Source organism: Drosophila subobscura, chromosome E (assembly GCF_008121235.1).
Source record: "Drosophila subobscura isolate 14011-0131.10 chromosome E, UCBerk_Dsub_1.0, whole genome shotgun sequence".
NCBI classification, from domain to species: domain Eukaryota; kingdom Metazoa; phylum Arthropoda; class Insecta; order Diptera; family Drosophilidae; genus Drosophila; species Drosophila subobscura.
In genome coordinates, this window is record NC_048531.1 from 6,304,919 (window position 1) to 6,321,522 (window position 16,604).

The 16,604-nt window shown below is 49.9% G+C and overlaps 5 protein-coding genes across 11 annotated transcripts; 3 read left to right on the forward strand and 2 right to left on the reverse strand.

The window, feature by feature from the left end:
• Positions 1 to 3,834: 3,834 nt before the first annotated feature.
• LOC117892346 (histidine decarboxylase) lies at positions 3,835 to 7,504 on the forward strand. 2 transcript variants are annotated; one of them, XM_034798545.1, is made up of 8 exons: positions 3,835 to 4,139; positions 4,298 to 4,876; positions 4,950 to 5,059; positions 5,195 to 5,248; positions 5,335 to 6,028; positions 6,224 to 6,369; positions 6,438 to 6,666; positions 6,795 to 7,504. In XM_034798545.1, the coding sequence occupies exons 1-8, from the start codon at positions 4,112 to 4,114 to the stop codon at positions 7,457 to 7,459; spliced, it is 2,505 nt and encodes an 834-aa protein (XP_034654436.1). In that variant the 5' UTR covers positions 3,835 to 4,111; the 3' UTR covers positions 7,460 to 7,504. The 2 variants fall into 2 exon arrangements, with proteins under 2 accessions (XP_034654436.1, XP_034654437.1); XM_034798546.1 differs by having other exon boundaries at positions 3,841 to 4,139; positions 6,438 to 6,679; positions 6,795 to 6,930.
• A 128-nt stretch (positions 7,505 to 7,632) lies between these two features.
• LOC117892354 lies at positions 7,633 to 8,848 on the reverse strand. The gene is made up of 5 exons (XM_034798559.1): positions 8,700 to 8,848; positions 8,501 to 8,645; positions 8,326 to 8,451; positions 8,120 to 8,269; positions 7,633 to 8,064 (listed from the first exon to the last, which is right to left on the reverse strand). The coding sequence occupies exons 1-5, from the start codon at positions 8,825 to 8,827 to the stop codon at positions 7,771 to 7,773; spliced, it is 843 nt and encodes a 280-aa protein (XP_034654450.1). The 5' UTR covers positions 8,828 to 8,848; the 3' UTR covers positions 7,633 to 7,770.
• A 243-nt stretch (positions 8,849 to 9,091) lies between these two features.
• Positions 9,092 to 10,520, forward strand: LOC117892355. 2 transcript variants are annotated; one of them, XM_034798560.1, is made up of 5 exons: positions 9,092 to 9,315; positions 9,387 to 9,537; positions 9,606 to 9,752; positions 9,816 to 9,953; positions 10,011 to 10,520. In XM_034798560.1, exons 1-5 carry the CDS (start codon positions 9,200 to 9,202, stop codon positions 10,200 to 10,202), a joined length of 744 nt encoding a protein of 247 aa, XP_034654451.1. In that variant the 5' UTR covers positions 9,092 to 9,199; the 3' UTR covers positions 10,203 to 10,520. The 2 variants fall into 2 exon arrangements, with proteins under 2 accessions (XP_034654451.1, XP_034654452.1); XM_034798561.1 differs by lacking the exon at positions 9,092 to 9,315 and having other exon boundaries at positions 9,480 to 9,552; positions 9,605 to 9,752.
• LOC117892349 (chondroitin sulfate N-acetylgalactosaminyltransferase 2) lies at positions 10,459 to 15,863 on the forward strand. Its single transcript, XM_034798549.1, has 5 exons — positions 10,459 to 10,566; positions 13,668 to 14,711; positions 14,766 to 14,908; positions 14,963 to 15,265; positions 15,341 to 15,863. Exons 2-5 carry the CDS (start codon positions 13,697 to 13,699, stop codon positions 15,482 to 15,484), a joined length of 1,605 nt encoding a protein of 534 aa, XP_034654440.1. The 5' UTR covers positions 10,459 to 10,566; positions 13,668 to 13,696; the 3' UTR covers positions 15,485 to 15,863.
• On the reverse strand, positions 10,561 to 13,108 carry LOC117892357 (synaptobrevin). Of its 5 annotated transcripts, XR_004648718.1 has the most exons (5): positions 12,948 to 13,108; positions 12,532 to 12,588; positions 11,974 to 12,308; positions 11,432 to 11,643; positions 10,561 to 11,054 (listed from the first exon to the last, which is right to left on the reverse strand). XR_004648718.1 is itself a non-coding variant. In XM_034798564.1 (4 exons), exons 2-4 carry the CDS (start codon positions 12,576 to 12,578, stop codon positions 10,954 to 10,956), a joined length of 483 nt encoding a protein of 160 aa, XP_034654455.1. In that variant the 5' UTR covers positions 12,579 to 12,588; positions 12,751 to 12,887; the 3' UTR covers positions 10,561 to 10,953. The 5 variants fall into 5 exon arrangements, 4 of the variants coding, with proteins under 4 accessions (XP_034654455.1, XP_034654454.1, XP_034654456.1 ...); XM_034798564.1 differs by lacking the exons at positions 11,432 to 11,643; positions 12,948 to 13,108 and adding an exon at positions 12,751 to 12,887; XM_034798563.1 differs by lacking the exon at positions 11,432 to 11,643 and having other exon boundaries at positions 10,562 to 11,054.
• Positions 15,864 to 16,604: the final 741 nt, after the last annotated feature.

Genomic DNA, 16,604 nt, shown 5'->3' on the forward strand with positions numbered 1-16,604 from the left:
AGCTGACGACAACAAACGTATTTCAAACGGTAAAATGGGCAAGGCCAGACTCTGGCCAGCTGGTCGACAGGCGGAGGGAGGAGCCGTGCGCGAAACTCAACGAATCGGATCAGGAAGAAGGCCGAACCGAACCGAACCGAACGATCTGCGATGACTGGGCGTGAGCCGAGGGTAAGAGACGATGCGAGCCAGAATCCAGCTTCCAAGCAACACCAAATGGACTGGACTGGACGTGGGGACACACGATTGCACACTAAATGGCAGAAGGCCAAGGCGAAGACCCGTTGCAACTGGGCAGATCATCATCTTCAGCGGTGGAGTCATCGTCATCCCCACCGATGGGAACCTGTGTGCAAGTGAGCGAAAATCGGTGTACGAAGCACCAGAAGCTGCGCTTGAGTCGAGTAAGGAGAAAGGAGCTGTAAGAGCTGCCACCCTCCACCACACAAACACACACGTATACACACACACACACACACACCTGAAAGAAGAATCAAAATTCCTGCTAATTAAATGCGTGATCAGTGCCCGAAAATATCCACACAGCAACCAGAAAAGGTATAAAAGATGAAACATTCATATAAAAGTATGTAGTTATGTACATATTAATGTACATACATATGTACATAAATACATACATATGTACATACTTGTAAGAAAGAGTCATGCGTGCATTTCATCAGAGAGATCAGAAATGTCCGAGAGTCAGGGACCCGAGACCCGTGACGTTGCCGCTGCCGCTGCCGCCGTTTTGGGGCCCGTCGCGACGCCGTTGGTGCTTTCTCAGTTGCACCTTTAATCGCTGAATAAACAGGAAGACTTCTACGGCAAACAGCACTCACACACACACACACACTCATACAGATGCACATTCACGCCCGCTAGAGAGGGAGAGACATAAAACAGGTTGAGAAGTACCGCTAAGCGGGAAGAAGAAGACGTCCACTTGGAGCACCACAGAGCAGAGCGGAGAGCAAGCCCCAGAGTACTGAACGAACAGAACCCAGCAGAAGCAGAAGCAGCAGCAGCAGCAGAGGTCAACGAACGTTCTTAGCGCTCAAGCAACGGCGGCCACAAGAATGAAGGAATCAAAACACACGAAAAAATGCCAAGCATGTGTGTGTGCCAGCATGAACGCTGACAGAGAGAGAGAGATAGAGAGAGGGAGCGTCGAAAGAGAGCGCCAGCAGTTGAAAGAAAGTATCAAAAGAGAAAGCAAAACGATCGAGCGCCAAAAGAGAGAGACGGCAGGCAACAGCAGCCACCACCTGAAGAGAGCGCCGCCAGGTGAGCGTTGTAATTGAAGAGCGGAAGAGATTTGTTCGAAAATTGAATTGCATTTATTTTCTTTCTTCTCCCAGTGTGCCGTGTGCCCTGTGCCGCCTGTGTATTAATATGCATTTTAATACAGATTTTTCGGTTCTTTTTTGTTGCTCAATCAACTCGTGAGCTTAAACGAAATGTATTTATAGCAGAAAATTTAATAAGAATGCATTCGATGAGACAAAAGAGAGAGAGAGAGAGAGATATTGAGAGAAAGAGTGAGGGAGCTGCGGTGCGGCGCTGGTGCGGGCATGTCTGTGGCCCAACAAAAGCCGCTTTGTAACTGTCTGTAGTATGACAAGCGAAAGAAACCGAAATTCTTATTCTTATTGCTCAATATTTGGTAATACACTCACACACACACACATAAGCAAACACACACAGAGACGTGCAAAAGCCATTGAATGTAGCGGTATTTTGTCGAAATTTACAGTCTCAAGACGGAGCCACCGAGCCAGCCAAAGCTCATTGACCTCCCCAACCGTAAGCGGCAGAGACTCTTCCTCCCGCCCCACCCGTCTTCCAGCCTGTAACAAGTGTGTAATGAGATGGTGGAGTGGCGGGGAAGAGAGAGAGAGAGCGGGGTTTGACGGGGGAGGGAGCATGATTTAAAGCCAAGCTTCCAGGGAAGCTTTCGGCGGTTTTCAGATACTTCTTTCCACTGCCACTTCCTCATCTTGTTCTTATTCCTCCTCCCTTGCACTTTCTGAGAATATTTTATGGTTTTTATAGCGATGGGTTGGAGGAGCAGGGGTGAGCTCTTTTAATCTCCCCAGATGTGGCATTTACTCGTATTATTGTCCAGAAAGCATCAAGCATCGCCCTGACACTGCAGCAAATGAAATTGGAATGAAATGGGGATTGTGCCTGACAGCCTGTTGATCCTGTTTGTGTTTCTGTGTGTGTGTGTGTGTGTGTGTGGTAGTGGTCGCCTTCTTGCGATTGGTCAATGAACACAATCCCTACAAAAGGATGCCACCCGCCATTGGCTGTTGGTCTCCATTTGCTTATGGACTCCTTCGCTCGCTCTCTGGCCTGCTCTTTGTCCCCACCATAAGCCAGTTGCCGCTTTGTGTATACTCTTTTCGGGAGAGAGGAGAGAATCGAACAATACAAACTCCATCTGGGTACTAAATATTATCAAGAACATTTTAAATACAATTATTCAAAAGCCACAGCAACTCCATCTGCATTGATTTATCTGCAACAATTAGCTGGCAGACCCCGTCCAAAGGGCACTCAAAGTTCGCCATGGTCCATGCCATTTGTTTCGTTGTTCTTATTATTATTGTCGTGTCCTATTAGGAAAAGAGCCATCCTGCTGTTTAATGGCATTTCCATTGCGCACATTCGTCCTTCGGCCTGACAACTAGTTCTCGGGTATAAATAGCTCCTTGCTGCAGGCAAATCCATTCAGTTACGCTCCGAGTGCGGTCCCAAACGAGTCCTGTGCGAGTTCAACTGTTCATTGTGTGGGTGTGTTTGGCACTGAGTGATCTATAAAAGTGAAAGATTTATTGATGAATCAAAGTGCTTGCCGCAGATATAAATAATTATCATATCATTTGGATAATTCTAACAAATATTTGAACATATTTTAACGCAACAAATTATAGAAATTATAGAACAAAGAGTTATCCAATAACTATTAGCACACAGTCAGAGATTGTAGCAAAAGCAAATATTTGAAGGCTTAGATGAGTTAATTCTAGTGTTGAATAATGACAGATTCGTCGCCATATTTATCTGTTAAGTCCACCATGTATCTGGCAGCTACTTTGTTGCTGTTTCAACATTTCATTGGATTTTTCCACAAGCGTCGAACAGCTTCGATTTCATGTTCTCTGCATTCTAAATGCATGACAAAATGCAGTTGCTGAAAAATCCGAAAGAACAGCCATTCCAGCAGCCACTCCGATGCACGATCGAAGCCGAAACGAACTCGGACTGTGTACAAGCTGTGCACGAGTCCAGATCGAGCAGATATAATTAATTTGCGGTATTTAAAGTATAATCAAGCTATGCGAATTACCAAGCATAAACAATTAGAGGGCGCTTTCCACTTTAAACGGAATTTTGTTGGGAATCCGTTCGAATCTCTGTCCAAATACTGTGAGGATGATGGCGTGTGGGGCTCTCATCTCCGCAATTAGGCAACTTGTCAACACACAAACACGTGTCTGCATCTGTAAAGTGCATTATTTTTGAAGCGAAACGCTTAATCGATTTTCGTTTTTTGTGTTGTGTCCAAAGGTCTATAAAAGAGGGGCACAATCGCAGCTATTCGGCCAACGATACTCGCAGAACGATACTCCCAGACAGAACTAATATTTTCGCTGTCATAATTAGGTGAATTCTGGTGGGCCCTTTCCTTTCCAGCTCGTGTTTTCACAGCTGGCAGCCCTTCCCAGCGCGTTTTTCGCTTCCAATCAGCCCCCGAAGCCCCACAACATCGGAAGTGTCCAAGTGTCCGAGTTTCCATTTCATTATACCCATACTCGTTCTCTATTCTAGCGGTCAGCAGCGTTCCAATTTGGCATTTGAATCCACCCAGAAAATGGAGCTTGCCTAGCCACTGCCCAGGGGAAGTGAGTGAGAGCCCAGAGAGAGAGAGAGAGAGAGAGAGAGAGACCAAGTCTAACAGGATTAGGCCCAAACTCATAACGACACAAGACAGATCCAACTCGGATACAGAAACATTCAGAGATACTTTCGCTCCAGAGACAATTGCAGAGCATTTACGTCAGCAAGGGTTACGGCATTTACGGCATTTACGGCATTTGCAGACATGGACTTTAAGGAATATCGCCAGCGGGGTAAGTCGAGCCAAATGAAGTCGGGTTCGGGCCATAAACTGCACAGCGGCAGTGGCGCATGTAAATCCGTTTGGGGATTTGTCCTCATCGTTTGTCTTCATTTAATGAATCCCCTCAACACCCAACCCCCAACCCGCAACCCCAACCCCAACCCACAGGCAAGGAGATGGTCGACTATATAGCGGACTATCTGGAGAATATACGAGAGCGTCGCGTCTATCCGGATGTCAGTCCGGGCTACATGCGCCAGCTACTGCCGGAATCGGCGCCAATTGAGGGCGAGCCCTGGCCAAAGATATTCGACGATGTGGAGCGCATTGTCATGCCGGGAGTGACCCACTGGCAGTCGCCCCACATGCACGCCTACTTCCCGGCCCTCAACTCGATGCCCTCGCTGCTGGGCGACATGCTGGCGGATGCCATCAACTGCCTGGGCTTCACCTGGGCCAGCTCCCCGGCCTGCACCGAGCTGGAGATCATCGTGATGAATTGGCTGGGCAAGATGATCAATTTGCCGGATGACTTCCTTCACCTGAGCAGCAGCAGCAAGGGCGGCGGTGTGCTCCAGACGACGGCCAGTGAGGCGACGCTGGTCTGCCTGCTGGCCGGACGCACGCGGGCCATCCAGCGCTTCCATGAGCGGCATCCCGGCTATCAGGATGCCGAGATCAACGCCCGCCTGGTGGCCTACTGCTCGGACCAGGCCCACTCCAGCGTGGAGAAAGCAGCGCTGATTGGTGCGTGTGTCCTGTCGACAGCTTTTGCAGTTAACTAAGCAGCTTAGGCTTACACTCTCTCTCTTTCTAACAGGACTCGTGCGTATGCGGTACATTGAGGCGGACGAGGAGCTCGCGATGCGCGGCAAACTGTTGCGCGAGGCCATCGAGGATGACGTTAAGCAGGGCCTCGTCCCCTTCTGGGTAAGTTGAAGTCTGTCAAAAGTAATTGGCCAGCAACAATCAGCAGCAGCAGCTGATTCCGCAACTCCCCTTGGAGCCAATTAATATACGTCAGCAGTTAGCTAAATGCTCCCCTGTGGTCCCCTCTGGTTTCAGGTCTGCGCCACCCTCGGCACCACCGGCAGCTGCAGCTTTGACAATCTGGAGGAGGTGGGTTTGGCTTTGGCGTTGGCTACTCTCCCCGCTAATCTGTTCTTCCACTAACAATTCCCACGCGTCTTTGATTCCACCCACAGATCGGGCTGGTCTGCGGGGAGCACAACCTGTGGCTGCACGTGGACGCTGCCTACGCTGGCAGCGCGTTCATTTGTCCCGAGTTCCGCACCTGGATGCGCGGCATTGAGCGGGCGGACTCGATTGCCTTCAACCCCTCCAAGTGGCTGATGGTGCACTTCGATGCCACTGCCCTGTGGGTGCGGGACAGCACCGCGGTGCATCGCACCTTCAATGTGGAGCCGCTGTATCTGCAGCACGAGAACTCGGGCGTCGCCGTGGACTTTATGCACTGGCAGATACCGCTGAGTCGCCGCTTCCGCGCCCTCAAGGTGTGGTTCGTGCTGCGCTCGTTCGGCATCAAGGGCCTGCAGCGCCACATACGCGAGGGTGTGCGCCTGGCCCAAAAGTTCGAGGCCCTCGTCCTGGCCGACCATCGCTTTGAGCTGCCAGCCAAGCGGCACCTGGGCCTGGTGGTGTTTCGCATTCGCGGCGACAATGAGATCACGGAGAAGCTGCTCAAGCGACTGAATCATCGTGGGAATCTCCATTGCATTCCCTCCTCGCTGAAGGGGCAGTATGTCATCCGCTTCACCATCACCTCGACGCACACGACCCTCGATGACATTGTCAAGGACTGGATGGAGATACGCCAGGTGGCCTCCATGGTGCTCGAGGAGATGAACATTACCATCTCGAATCGCGTGTATCTGAAGGGTAAACGCAAGTCCTATCGCCTCTAGTTGTTGTGCGCCCAAAACTCTGTTTCTATTGTTGTTCCATTGCCTGCCTTTGTTTTTGTAGTTCTTTGTTTAAGTTTGTGTTTATGCGTTAATGCACTTCGATCCACCCAACATTGTTGATATTTTTGGGTTCGTTTTGGGTCTTTCATTGAGTTTGTTCTCCCCGTAGACACCAAGGAGAAGAGCGAGGCCTTTGGCTCCAGCCTGCTGCTGTCCAACTCTCCCATGTCGCCCAAAGTGGTCAACGGCTCGTTTGCTGGCATTTTCGATGCCGACGAGTTTCTGGCCAAGACCTATGCTGGCATTCGCATAGCGGTGAGTGGAGGGTACATCCCCCCCACAGCCATGGAACTTCCATCCTAAAATCTCTCAACCCCCTGCAGCATCAGGAATCACCATCGATGCGGCGACGTGTGCGTGGCATTCTCATGTCCGGCAAGCAGTTCTCGCTCGACTCACACATGGATGTGGTGGTGCAGACCACGCTGGATGCCACCACCGGCGAGACGAACAGCACCACCAACTCGTATGGCCGGACAACGGTGCGCGAGGGCACGGCCCAGGGCGGCGGCCAGGCGAGCATCAGCGAGGACAACGAGGAGTCGGCGGAAGGTATGAAGGCCAGGTAGCGTAGTCCTCCAGTTAGATCTATTGCCAGTGCTCGGTAGCCACAAATTCCCCGCTGTAGGAGCCAGCTCTTGTGCCCGTTTTGAATCTCTTTTCCGTTTATCTCTGTGCAGAAACTGAACTGCTGCAACTCTGCCGGAACAGCAGCTCCCCCTCCTGTCCCACGCACCAGTTTCGGCCCATTTCCCTGTTCCCGATTCCCCTACCACCTTCCCCTTGCTCCACCTCTTCCACCTCCAGCACAGGCCGCAATGTCACCGTCTCTGTGGACACTCTCTTCGCGCCCCTCAATCACGGCGACATGTACCATGGCAAGCGGTTCCTGGAGCCCGTCGGCAACCTCTTGGACAACGGCTCCTCCAGCTTCAGCAGCAGCGTCTACCATCTGCCCACACCCGTTGTCACGCCCACCGAGCAGCACCACCACCAGCTGGAGGACTTTGACTGGCCGGCCAAGACCTTTGGCCAACTCTTGTTGGAGCGCTACGCGAACGCCTCCCAATCCCCCGGCGACTCCTCGACGGACAGCAGCAGCAGCTGCCTGAGCTATCCCAGTGCGGATGGTGGGCAGGCCACGCCCACACCGAGGAGCAGCCTCAATGATCTTGCCTCACCGCTTCTCGGCTCATTTGCATCGCCCTCGTCCCAGCTGATGCAATCGGCCCGCGAAGAGATGGAAGGAGAAGGAGTGGGAGTGGGAGCGGGAGATGGAGTAGCAGATTCCAGCGATTCGGATGCGACCATTTGCTCAGGTGCATCCTCGCTGGAATCGCTCTAGCTCTGGCTCTAACTCTAGTTAGTAATTGTGTCTCTCCCTGTGTGTGTGTGTGTGTCTGTGTGTGTGTGTGTGTGTGTGTTCGTGTGGAGACAACACCTGAAACGCTGCTGTGCAACCAATCAATAAGGCAACCAAATTGTAGTTCCAATCGCTAAACAAACCAAAAACGTAACTAAATATCCACAAAATAATCGTATTACTATGCTTATATCTGTGTCTGCCTATACCTGAGATTGCCACTTAATGTTCCATTTGTTGTTGCAATAAAAAACTCCGCTCCATGCCGCAGGTTTTCTCTTTGTTAATTTATCTTAAGCAAATTTCTGGACTGCTGCGGTGCTGTTGCTGTCATCGTCGTCCACGTAGTCCTCTTGAACTGGCCCTATGATGGGTTCAATGTAACTCAAGCCACGATTAGCCTCACTCACGGGACTCGCAGCTGTGGTGGCGCCCACAATGAATCTCATGACGAGCTGCTGGTAGAATGTCAGCAGGAAGAGTATGATAAAGTCATGGAAGAGTATGAGCGCGGCGAGTAGGTAATCGTTGAGACGCATCTCCGCAAAACGTCCGCCATTGATGGTCTGAGCGTGGTACATCACAAACTGCAAGAGAAAGAGAGATGCAAAGATCACTTTGAACACTTATGGCACAGCCTACCAGCAGCACAACGATGGCAATGAACAACTGATGGACCACGAAGGAGTAGGGCACCTTTACCAGAATGCTAATCATAGCAAACCACACGGTAACGATGAGAAAGATAAAGGCCAAGACAAAGAGTATCACCACGTCCAGCGTTAGATCGTGCTGTGGAAGGGAGAAGACAAGAGGTATAAGGGTTTCCTCCGTGGACCGCTGCTCACCGGTATAATGGATCCAATAAGTACAAAGCCAAACAGGAGCAGCATGCAGAAAAAGAACCAAACGAGCAGCTCCTGCCAGTGGCTGAGTGCCGCCAGATTGAACACGCCGATGATGACAAACTCCACCTGCAGAGGAGTTTAACTAAATGGCAACAGGACTCACAAATTTACTCACTATCAGCAGGCACAGGAGCCAATTCAGGCATGTGATGGCGCGCACCCTCTCGAAGAAGACGAAAACGCTGACCAGCATCATGGCCACCACAAAGAAAATCAAGCTGATCCAGTAGTACTCGATGAAGACGACAGTTATCTCCGCGCTGAAAGTGGAAAAAGGATTGTGGCAACTCTTGCGAAAGCCACAGGCCACTCACATGACAGAGATGAGCACCCATTGGAGCAGGGCGAGCAGCAGCCAGGACAGCGTCAGCGTGTAGCAAATGCAGGCAAACTTTCGCCTGACACGCTGGTATGCCAGCAGCCTCGTAGTGCGGCGCTCCATTCTGTGTGCTTGGGGTTTACGTGTGTTTGTAGAGTAACTGCCAAAATGTTGTACAAGTCAAGGCACCTTTGATGCCTGGAAAAACTCAGGAGAAGCAGCCTGAAAGCCTCCGCACGCTACACATCCACCCAACTCTGCAGCTGGGCAAGTTTCAGTGCCAAGAGGCGAACACAAACCGCAGCCGAGCTTCACTTTGTGCAAGGCCAAGGACATCGCTGAGGCCCGAACAGAACAGAACTCTACGGCCGCTGGCACTCCACTCAGTTGGCATTCCGTTTTCTGAAATGGATTTGAACTTCTTTTTTGTAACTTAAATTTTTGATGTAAAGCAAATCCAACACCTGACCAGACCCGAGCAGACCCTCTCCAGCTATGGACGAGAGCGTAGGTGCCGAAAAACAAACGAGAAGATTGCTGTTTAAGACATACAAGGTGACGATTCTTATGCTGATCATTGGCCAGATTCAGGTTTCGATTTTCATGGAGATGTGAGTGGCGGGAGGGACTCAGTCGGACTCGGGCAATGTGTAACCGTTTCTCCTCCTTCCAACCCCCCCAGTAAGCCCGTGAAGAAGTTCCTCGAGGAGCACTACTACGTCAGCCTGTTGCAGTTCTTCATCAGCTTCATCTCCATCCAGTTGTACGTGTTCTTCTATCACATCATTGTGCACAAGCCCGTGTGGAAGCGCGTACTGGCCGGCGTCTGGACGGTGAGTCGTGTGATCCAACCAGCTCCGGGCCTTTGGCCCAACTAACTAACAGCTCCTCGTCTTGACAGTTCGAGGTGAATACCATATCGATCATGAAGCCAGCCAAGACAGCGCCATACATTAGCTTCATTGTCTCCTTTGTGCTCACCTTTGCCATCATGGCCATCAGTCTGTGCTACGGCAATCTGGCGGTGAACCATCGGCGTGGTCTCTTCGTAAGTGTTAACAGGCAGCCGCCAGGCCACATCTCTTACTGATAGAATCTCTTACCATGCTAGATATCACGCCACAATGTGATCCGTTGGAGCGAACGTCTCTTTGTGCTCACCAGCTTCGGGATCATCGTGTGCTCCGAAATGAAGCGAGTCACCATCGAGTTTCCAACGCTGCTCATCTACACCATGCTGTCGAACATTGTAAGAAGATTGTGGTACTCCTCCTTCGCTGTCACTCCTTTAGCTCTCTTTCTGCAGTTTGTGGTGGTATTTGCCGCCTCGATGAGGAAACGAAACTTCTATCACTTCGAGCCGCCAGGCGATCACATACTCATCGGACAGCTGTATTATCTGAACTTCTATGCCCTGTACATGGGTTATGTGTGGACAACAGCGTCCGGTTTACAGCTTATAGGATGGAACATCAGCATTGGAGACTTCTTTAAATAGTGGCTCACGAGGCTGTCTCTCTCTGTGTCTGTCATCACCAGCAGCAGCTCTGGAGCATGCGCCGACTATCGCAACAGCTGGGGGAGCCCCAACGCAATGTCGTAGTGTTTACATCGTCGTCCTGTTCACAGTCCAGTCAGTTGCCCCGTGGCCCGGTTGCAATTGGCACTGCTCGGAACAGCACAGTTTCGCTTCGGTACGGGTAGCAGTGGCAGACCACACCGAGCTCTGGGTGTGCGCACGTGCGCATCCAACGGCTGAAAATCAATACTTATTTTCCAACTTAAAAGAAAAGTAAATAAATGGCTTTCCACGCGAGAGTTTTCGGCGTGAACGCGCATAGTTATCGTTGGCTTTGTAAAGTGTATGTGCGGCATAAATGTATTTCCAATTAGTTGATATACAAATACATATAAAGAGCAGCTACAGAGCATATAACATACATATATAAATGTGTGTATATATGCCCTAGCATATACACAGACCTGTGGTCTCGTGAAAAAATGTTTCATTAACATTAAGGTTTTAATAATTACATTCTGGTTATAAGATATACGTGTAGATAGGTGTATGGGTTTTCCCTTTTTTGATTTTTTTCCATTTTGAATTAACTTTCATTTGCGCGATGTGTCCACAGCGAAGGCCACACTGTCCATGTCCATGTCCATGGCCATGTCCCATGTCCCCTGTCCCTGATGTGTTGGTCCATTTGTGTTTTGCTGTGTTCCCATTTACTGCATGAAGCGCACCCCTAGTGGGGTGGTGCCCCCGTAACGGGCAGAGGTTCGGTAATGGACTTGGCTCCACCACCGCCGCTGCTGCTGCTGCCACTGCTTTCTGGCCAGACCGATACTGCAAATGAGAGTAACAATTAGTTGATCAGCAAACGCAACAAGTTATCTAACAAATTCTCTACTAAATTACACAAAATATAGAGACTAGAAGGGATTTAACAGCTTAACAATTGGCTCAAACAGCAGCTAAATAAAGGGCACAAGAACTAAGCTCAAATGCACATTTGATGGTGTTGAAATTTCTTCCTTCTCTGCGCTGTGCACGCCTGGCCACCGGCAAGATAAATTCCTTCGCACGCTTCAGACGAAAGTTATGTACATATATCTCCGCTGTGTATGATTTCACCACACACACTTAAACGATAGCTAATCTACACATTTAGCAACTAAACAAATATGGTAATTAACACTTGAGGAGCACGAGCAACAATTTACCTTTAGATTTGTTTTGGAGTTGGCTTAGCCTAGACGATTATTACACATTTAATATACACATAAATATACAATATACATGCATACATCTACACTGCACACGTGTGTGTGTGTGTGTGTGTAATGACATAAATGAAACTTAAACTTTGTTGTATAGTAGAAAACGGAATTTGTGGATTTTTGTGTGTGTTTTTTTGATCAATAGAAAAGCGACACTGCAAGTAGAGAAACAATAAAAAGGGACAACCATTTGGTCATCAGTTAGGCTCGGCATAAAATCATACAAAAATCAATCACTGTGTTAGTCCAAGATCCATTGAAAGTTCGGGCGGGGTTAACCACAGATTGGTATTGGGAAAGAGACAGACAGAGAGACGCATTGCAGGGCGTTGGTAGTACAAAGCTTACAACTAGGCATCAGTCACATAAGCTAGATAGATAGATAGATCCTAGGCCTAAAGCAGTAAACCACAACCGTTGCCCGAAAGATTCAAAGCCAAAGCTAAAGCCCAAAGCTAAAGCAAACGCAGTGGCCCCACGCTTACCTAGAACGATGATGAGCAGCACCACGGCAATCACTCCCAGAATGATCATCATTTTCATGTTGGCCCACCATTGCTTGCGCTTCAGCTTGCCGGCCTGCTGCTCGAACTGGGAGGCGCCCTGCTCCAGCTGGTCCGCACGCTCGCCCAGCTCCGAGAGCTTTTGGTCCCGCTCCAGCACTTTCTCCACGTTGACGCGCATTATGCCCACCACCTCGTCCACTTTGGCCTGTGTCTGCTGCAGGCGCTTCTGGGCGGCGGCATTGTTGTTGCTGTTGTTCGTGTCGGCAAAGTTGTTGTTGTTGTAGGCGTTTGGCGGTGGCGGAAGTATGGGAAAACTGTACAATATTATGCGTGTGGTGGAGAGATGCTTACACGAAGTACACGGACAGCGCCACACAAATGCAAGTCAAATGGGAGGGAGCCAACCCTTTCCGCCACACACATCAATTAATCAGTGAGTGAGTGACGTCACAGCCATGGCAATGGCTTCCCCCTGGCTTGCACTTGTGCGACGTTTGCCTGTAGATTCCGTGAATCTCAATCTGAGGGCCAACTTACTCGTTTGCATTGGAGCCAGATGGTGAGGGGGCTTCGTTGTTCTCCATTGTGGAAGTTCTGTTGTGCATTTGGCAAAGAAAAAACGGACATTAATCTATGAATGTTTACTGCCACAATGCAATTTCAAGCACACACACGGGCACACTAGCACACGCACACCAAAGATTGCGATTAAATTCGCTCCATCAAAATGGAAATCCAGAGCACTGGCGCACACACCTTATCGGCCGAATGAATAGCCGCTGCTTGTTGGCATATGATTCATTCCAGTTCCACGGCCGCAGCTAGGCGAAAAAATGCCATCACCCCCCGCCGCACACACAAACGAAAGACGAAAGAAAGAACGAAAACTTGTTGCATGCCCTACGCATACGCAGACTTTGCTCTCGCACCCTCGCAATCACACACACACATACCTGACAATGTTACTGAAGAAATACTGCTTTGTATGCACAGATGTTACTACGTTTCTCTTGCTATTTGTTTAGCAACAAATTCCAGAATTCTTTTGAGCTACAAATATTTTTAAAATTATATTTGATGATGACAAGCAGTGTGACCGGAGAATGATTGACCCTAGGAAATATACCGAAATATACCGAGGAAGATATCTTACTTAACCCAACTAGCCCCTCACTATTAAAACAGTATTCACACAGCGGAAAATGATATTGTTTGTATATTAAATTCTTCTTGTACACCATATCCCTACAAAATCCTCGTAACTTTCAATATTAAAGTTTAGGAAATACATATTTTGGCTGATTCTTTCAAGTCTCTGTATTTCAAAAATGACTAGTCGAAAATGGGTTAATCGTGCTCTGGTCATGGTCAGAATTCGTATTCGCGGATTTATCTATTCGGTAGAATATTAACTTACAATATTTAATATATGGAATATAATATATAAACTGGATCTCGTGGCTCTAAAAAACAACAATAAAGTAGCCCAAACATAAACAAAATAATTCAATTCAAATTGTGCGCCAGCAACAGGCTATCGATAAATGTGACCGCAGTGCTGTGAGTCGAAGCACTTGTGAAATTGTGCAGCACGGCATGGCAGGCAGTGTGTACACACCTCGTGATGCCTGGCTCCCAAAATTCATTAACGGAAATGAAAATTATCTTTGCAGCCACAAAAACTGAATGGAAAATATGGAAAATGCATAGCTCGCTCGCCTCCCGCTTGGTAGTGCGTCTCCTGCTGCTGTTCGTCCTGGTCAGCGCCGTGTCCATTGTGATACTGACCAAATGCGGCTTTGAGGAGCTCACGGCACAGGAGTCGCTGCACCATCATACCAGCGAGGCCAACGGCCCCAGCGATGTCCTGGCCGTGGACCGCGAGGCGGAGATTGAGCGCCTGAAGCACGAGGTGCTCACCCTGCGTGCCCAGCTCGTCATTCTGCAGAACAATCGAAGTGGCCACAATGCCAGCAGCCTCCACCTGCAGGAGACCACGGTGGGGGCGGCCTTGCCGCCTCTCGCCCACCACTACGACTGCAGCAGCTACATCCGCAAGCAGGTGGGCGCCGCCGAGATCCTGCACGGCCTGCCCCTGAACAACGAGTACGAGCTGATTCCCTTCAACCACTTCACCTTCACGCGCGTCTTCCCCATCGACCTGGGCCTGGGCAAGCGGGTGGTGGAGAAGCCCATTGGCTATCGCCGGCGCGACCTCATCGGGGCGGTCAACAAGGCGCTGGAGAGTCTCAATCGCAATCATTCGGCACGGGTGCGCGCCAAGGCAGCGGGAGTGGGTGCGGCTGGGGATGTCATCAAGTACACGCTGGACGACTTCATTGAGGGCATCTACCGCACCGAGCCCACAACGGGCACCCAGTACGAGCTGTACTTCCAGAGCGTCAAGCATCAGACGAGTCCCGTGCGCAGAGCGCTGGTCATGCGCCCGTTTGCCCCCTTGCAGACGGTGCAGTTGTCGGAGACACCGGCCAGCCGCAGCCCCAGCTCCAGTCCGGCCGTGATCCATGTGATAGTGCCGCTGGCCGGTCGCCTGCACAGCTTTCGCAGTTTTCTGCAGATGTTCGCCAGCCTCGGGGATCGCCATCTGGAACTGATTGTCGTGTACTTCGGCGAGAGTGGACTGGCGCAGGCCAAGCGGATGGCAGAGCAGTCGGAGCGGACGCAGTTCCTCGCTCTAAACGAGACCTTCAGCAGGGGTGAGTAAAGGGAGTTCCCCTTGTCATTCTCAGCACTCATTATCCCTCTCTCAGCCAAGGCCCTGAGGCTGGGGGCAGAGCACATTGTTGCGCCTTCAACCGCAGAGGATGTGCTGCTCTTCATGTGCGACGTGGACATCATGTTCACGGCCAGATTCCTGGAACGCTGTCGCTGGAATGCCGCACCCGGCAAGAAGGTAAGTCCACAATCGAACCCACAAGCACCTCTGTAATCGTCTTCCCTGTTTCAGGTGTACTATCCGGTGGTGTTTAGCCTGTACAACCCGCATGTGGTGTACACGCTGCAGGGCAAGCCGCTGCCCAGCGAGGAGGAGCAGCTGGTCATCTCAAAGGACACGGGCTTCTGGCGGGACTTTGGCTATGGCATGACCTGCCAGTATCGCTCGAACTTTCTGCAGATACGCGGCTTCGACGAGGAGGAAATCGTCGGCTGGGGCGGCGAGGATGTGATGCTCTACCGCAAGTACATTCGCTCCAAGATCAAGATCATCAGGGCCACCGATCCGGGCATCTTTCATCGCTGGCACACAAAGGTACACTCTGGCACTCCCTTTGGTGATGTTTTCAACTGTTTTCTTTCTTTCTTTGCCTCCTCGCCTCCTCGCCAGGTGTGTGCCAGCTCGCTGACGGCGGACCAGTACCGCGCCTGCATTCGATCGCGAGCGCTGAACGAGGCGTCGCACGCCCAGCTCGGCTTCCTGGCCTTCCGGGATGACATAGCCGCCGCCAATGCGGCCAAGCTGCACTCGTGATACGTTTACATTTCCCAAGCGATAAACCTGGTCATGGGGCTGATCAATCTACGGCATGGAGGATCACCCATCACACTTCTAGACTCGAGAGTGCTTCCTTCTCTGCGTGTGCCCCGCCCACAGACGCACATCTGAACACAAAATATTATGTTACAACTGGAGACAATAACTCGTATTTAGCGAAATCGTTGACTTAGCTTAATTGTTGATCTTGTTGCGCCCCCAAAAGTGCCACACACAAAACACACACACACACACAACACACATCACAAATTGTTCTTCCATGAAGCAAAAGTAAATGCAATGCCCGACAAGCCCAAGGTATTTACCATATCCATATCGAATCCGTAACTCCATGTACTAACTAACTACTCAAAACTGAGCCTAACAAATCTAACAAAACCCAAAAAAAACAGCGTGGCTGCGCGCTTTGTAAAAACTAAATTAAATCGTTTAATTAAACTTGTCGCCTGCCTGCTTGTTGCGTGGTTTTTCCTTCTTTTTTTCGGCTATTTGTACGCTCTATGCTGAAGCCAACGACCTCCACTTGGGGTTCAGTGAGCACGCACATGAAGAAGGTACAGAAGGTGATCTAGTAACTGCCCTCCAACTACTCCTCCTGCCAGCAGCTGGGAGATCTTTATGCCACTCTAGCGTAAAGTTAATTTGTTATACTTTGATAGAATTGCGATATCCCCAGCGCCGGAAACGTTACAAAATTGTCCTTAACAATATGTTTACATGCGAGTATCATTAAGAATTAATATCTCCATAGAGGCATCTAAAACTGAGACTAACTCTGGTGCAGGGCATCCATTATCATACGTGGATTTTGATTAGTTATTTATAATATTTCATTATTTACTTACAAATCATTTCTGTATTTTTTAGCTGTTCCACAACGAACAAATCAATTATTCAAATGAAGGAAACTTCTCCAACTTTAATTCTTCTCCTACTACTCTTTTTTCCCCCCATAGAGCATTCACCATTCGTGCCAACGAGTTTCTCTAACCCCGAACTGGATGTCTTCATCTGGAAAGCCTTTTCACGGTCACGGTCGTGGGTTATGTAAGCGCCGCGGAGTGTTGTTTTGTACACCGAAATGCTAATCCCAGCT

What these genes read in the sequence shown, in the direction of transcription:
- LOC117892346 (XM_034798545.1), top strand. Translation starts at nt 4,112, where the DNA reads ATGGACTTTAAGGAATATCGCCAGCGGG. An exon ending in AGGGCCTCGTCCCCTTCTGG is followed by an intron (nt 5,060 to 5,194) that starts GTAAGTTGAAGT and finishes CTCTGGTTTCAG; the next exon opens with GTCTGCGCCACCCTCGGCAC. An exon ending in ATGCTGGCATTCGCATAGCG is followed by an intron (nt 6,370 to 6,437) that starts GTGAGTGGAGGG and finishes AACCCCCTGCAG; the next exon opens with CATCAGGAATCACCATCGAT.
- LOC117892354 (XM_034798559.1), bottom strand. Translation starts at nt 8,827, where the DNA reads ATGGAGCGCCGCACTACGAGGCTGCTGGCATACCAGCGTGTCAGGCGA. An exon ending in GGCTCCTGTGCCTGCTGATA is followed by an intron (nt 8,452 to 8,500) that starts GTGAGTAAATTT and finishes ACTCCTCTGCAG; the next exon opens with GTGGAGTTTGTCATCATCGG. An exon ending in TTATTGGATCCATTATACCG is followed by an intron (nt 8,270 to 8,325) that starts GTGAGCAGCGGT and finishes TCCCTTCCACAG; the next exon opens with CACGATCTAACGCTGGACGT.
- LOC117892355 (XM_034798560.1), top strand. Translation starts at nt 9,200, where the DNA reads ATGGACGAGAGCGTAGGTGCCGAAAAACAAACGAGAAGATTGCTGTTT. An exon ending in GTTTCGATTTTCATGGAGAT is followed by an intron (nt 9,316 to 9,386) that starts GTGAGTGGCGGG and finishes CAACCCCCCCAG; the next exon opens with TAAGCCCGTGAAGAAGTTCC. An exon ending in TACTGGCCGGCGTCTGGACG is followed by an intron (nt 9,538 to 9,605) that starts GTGAGTCGTGTG and finishes TCGTCTTGACAG; the next exon opens with TTCGAGGTGAATACCATATC.
- LOC117892357 (XM_034798564.1), bottom strand. Translation starts at nt 12,578, where the DNA reads ATGGAGAACAACGAAGCCCCCTCACCATCTGGCTCCAATGCAAACGA. An exon ending in TCTGGCTCCAATGCAAACGA is followed by an intron (nt 12,309 to 12,531) that starts GTAAGTTGGCCC and finishes AATATTGTACAG; the next exon opens with TTTTCCCATACTTCCGCCAC. An exon ending in GCTGCTCATCATCGTTCTAG is followed by an intron (nt 11,055 to 11,973) that starts GTAAGCGTGGGG and finishes TCTCATTTGCAG; the next exon opens with TATCGGTCTGGCCAGAAAGC.
- LOC117892349 (XM_034798549.1), top strand. Translation starts at nt 13,697, where the DNA reads ATGCATAGCTCGCTCGCCTCCCGCTTGGTAGTGCGTCTCCTGCTGCTG. An exon ending in AAACGAGACCTTCAGCAGGG is followed by an intron (nt 14,712 to 14,765) that starts GTGAGTAAAGGG and finishes TCCCTCTCTCAG; the next exon opens with CCAAGGCCCTGAGGCTGGGG. An exon ending in ATGCCGCACCCGGCAAGAAG is followed by an intron (nt 14,909 to 14,962) that starts GTAAGTCCACAA and finishes TCCCTGTTTCAG; the next exon opens with GTGTACTATCCGGTGGTGTT.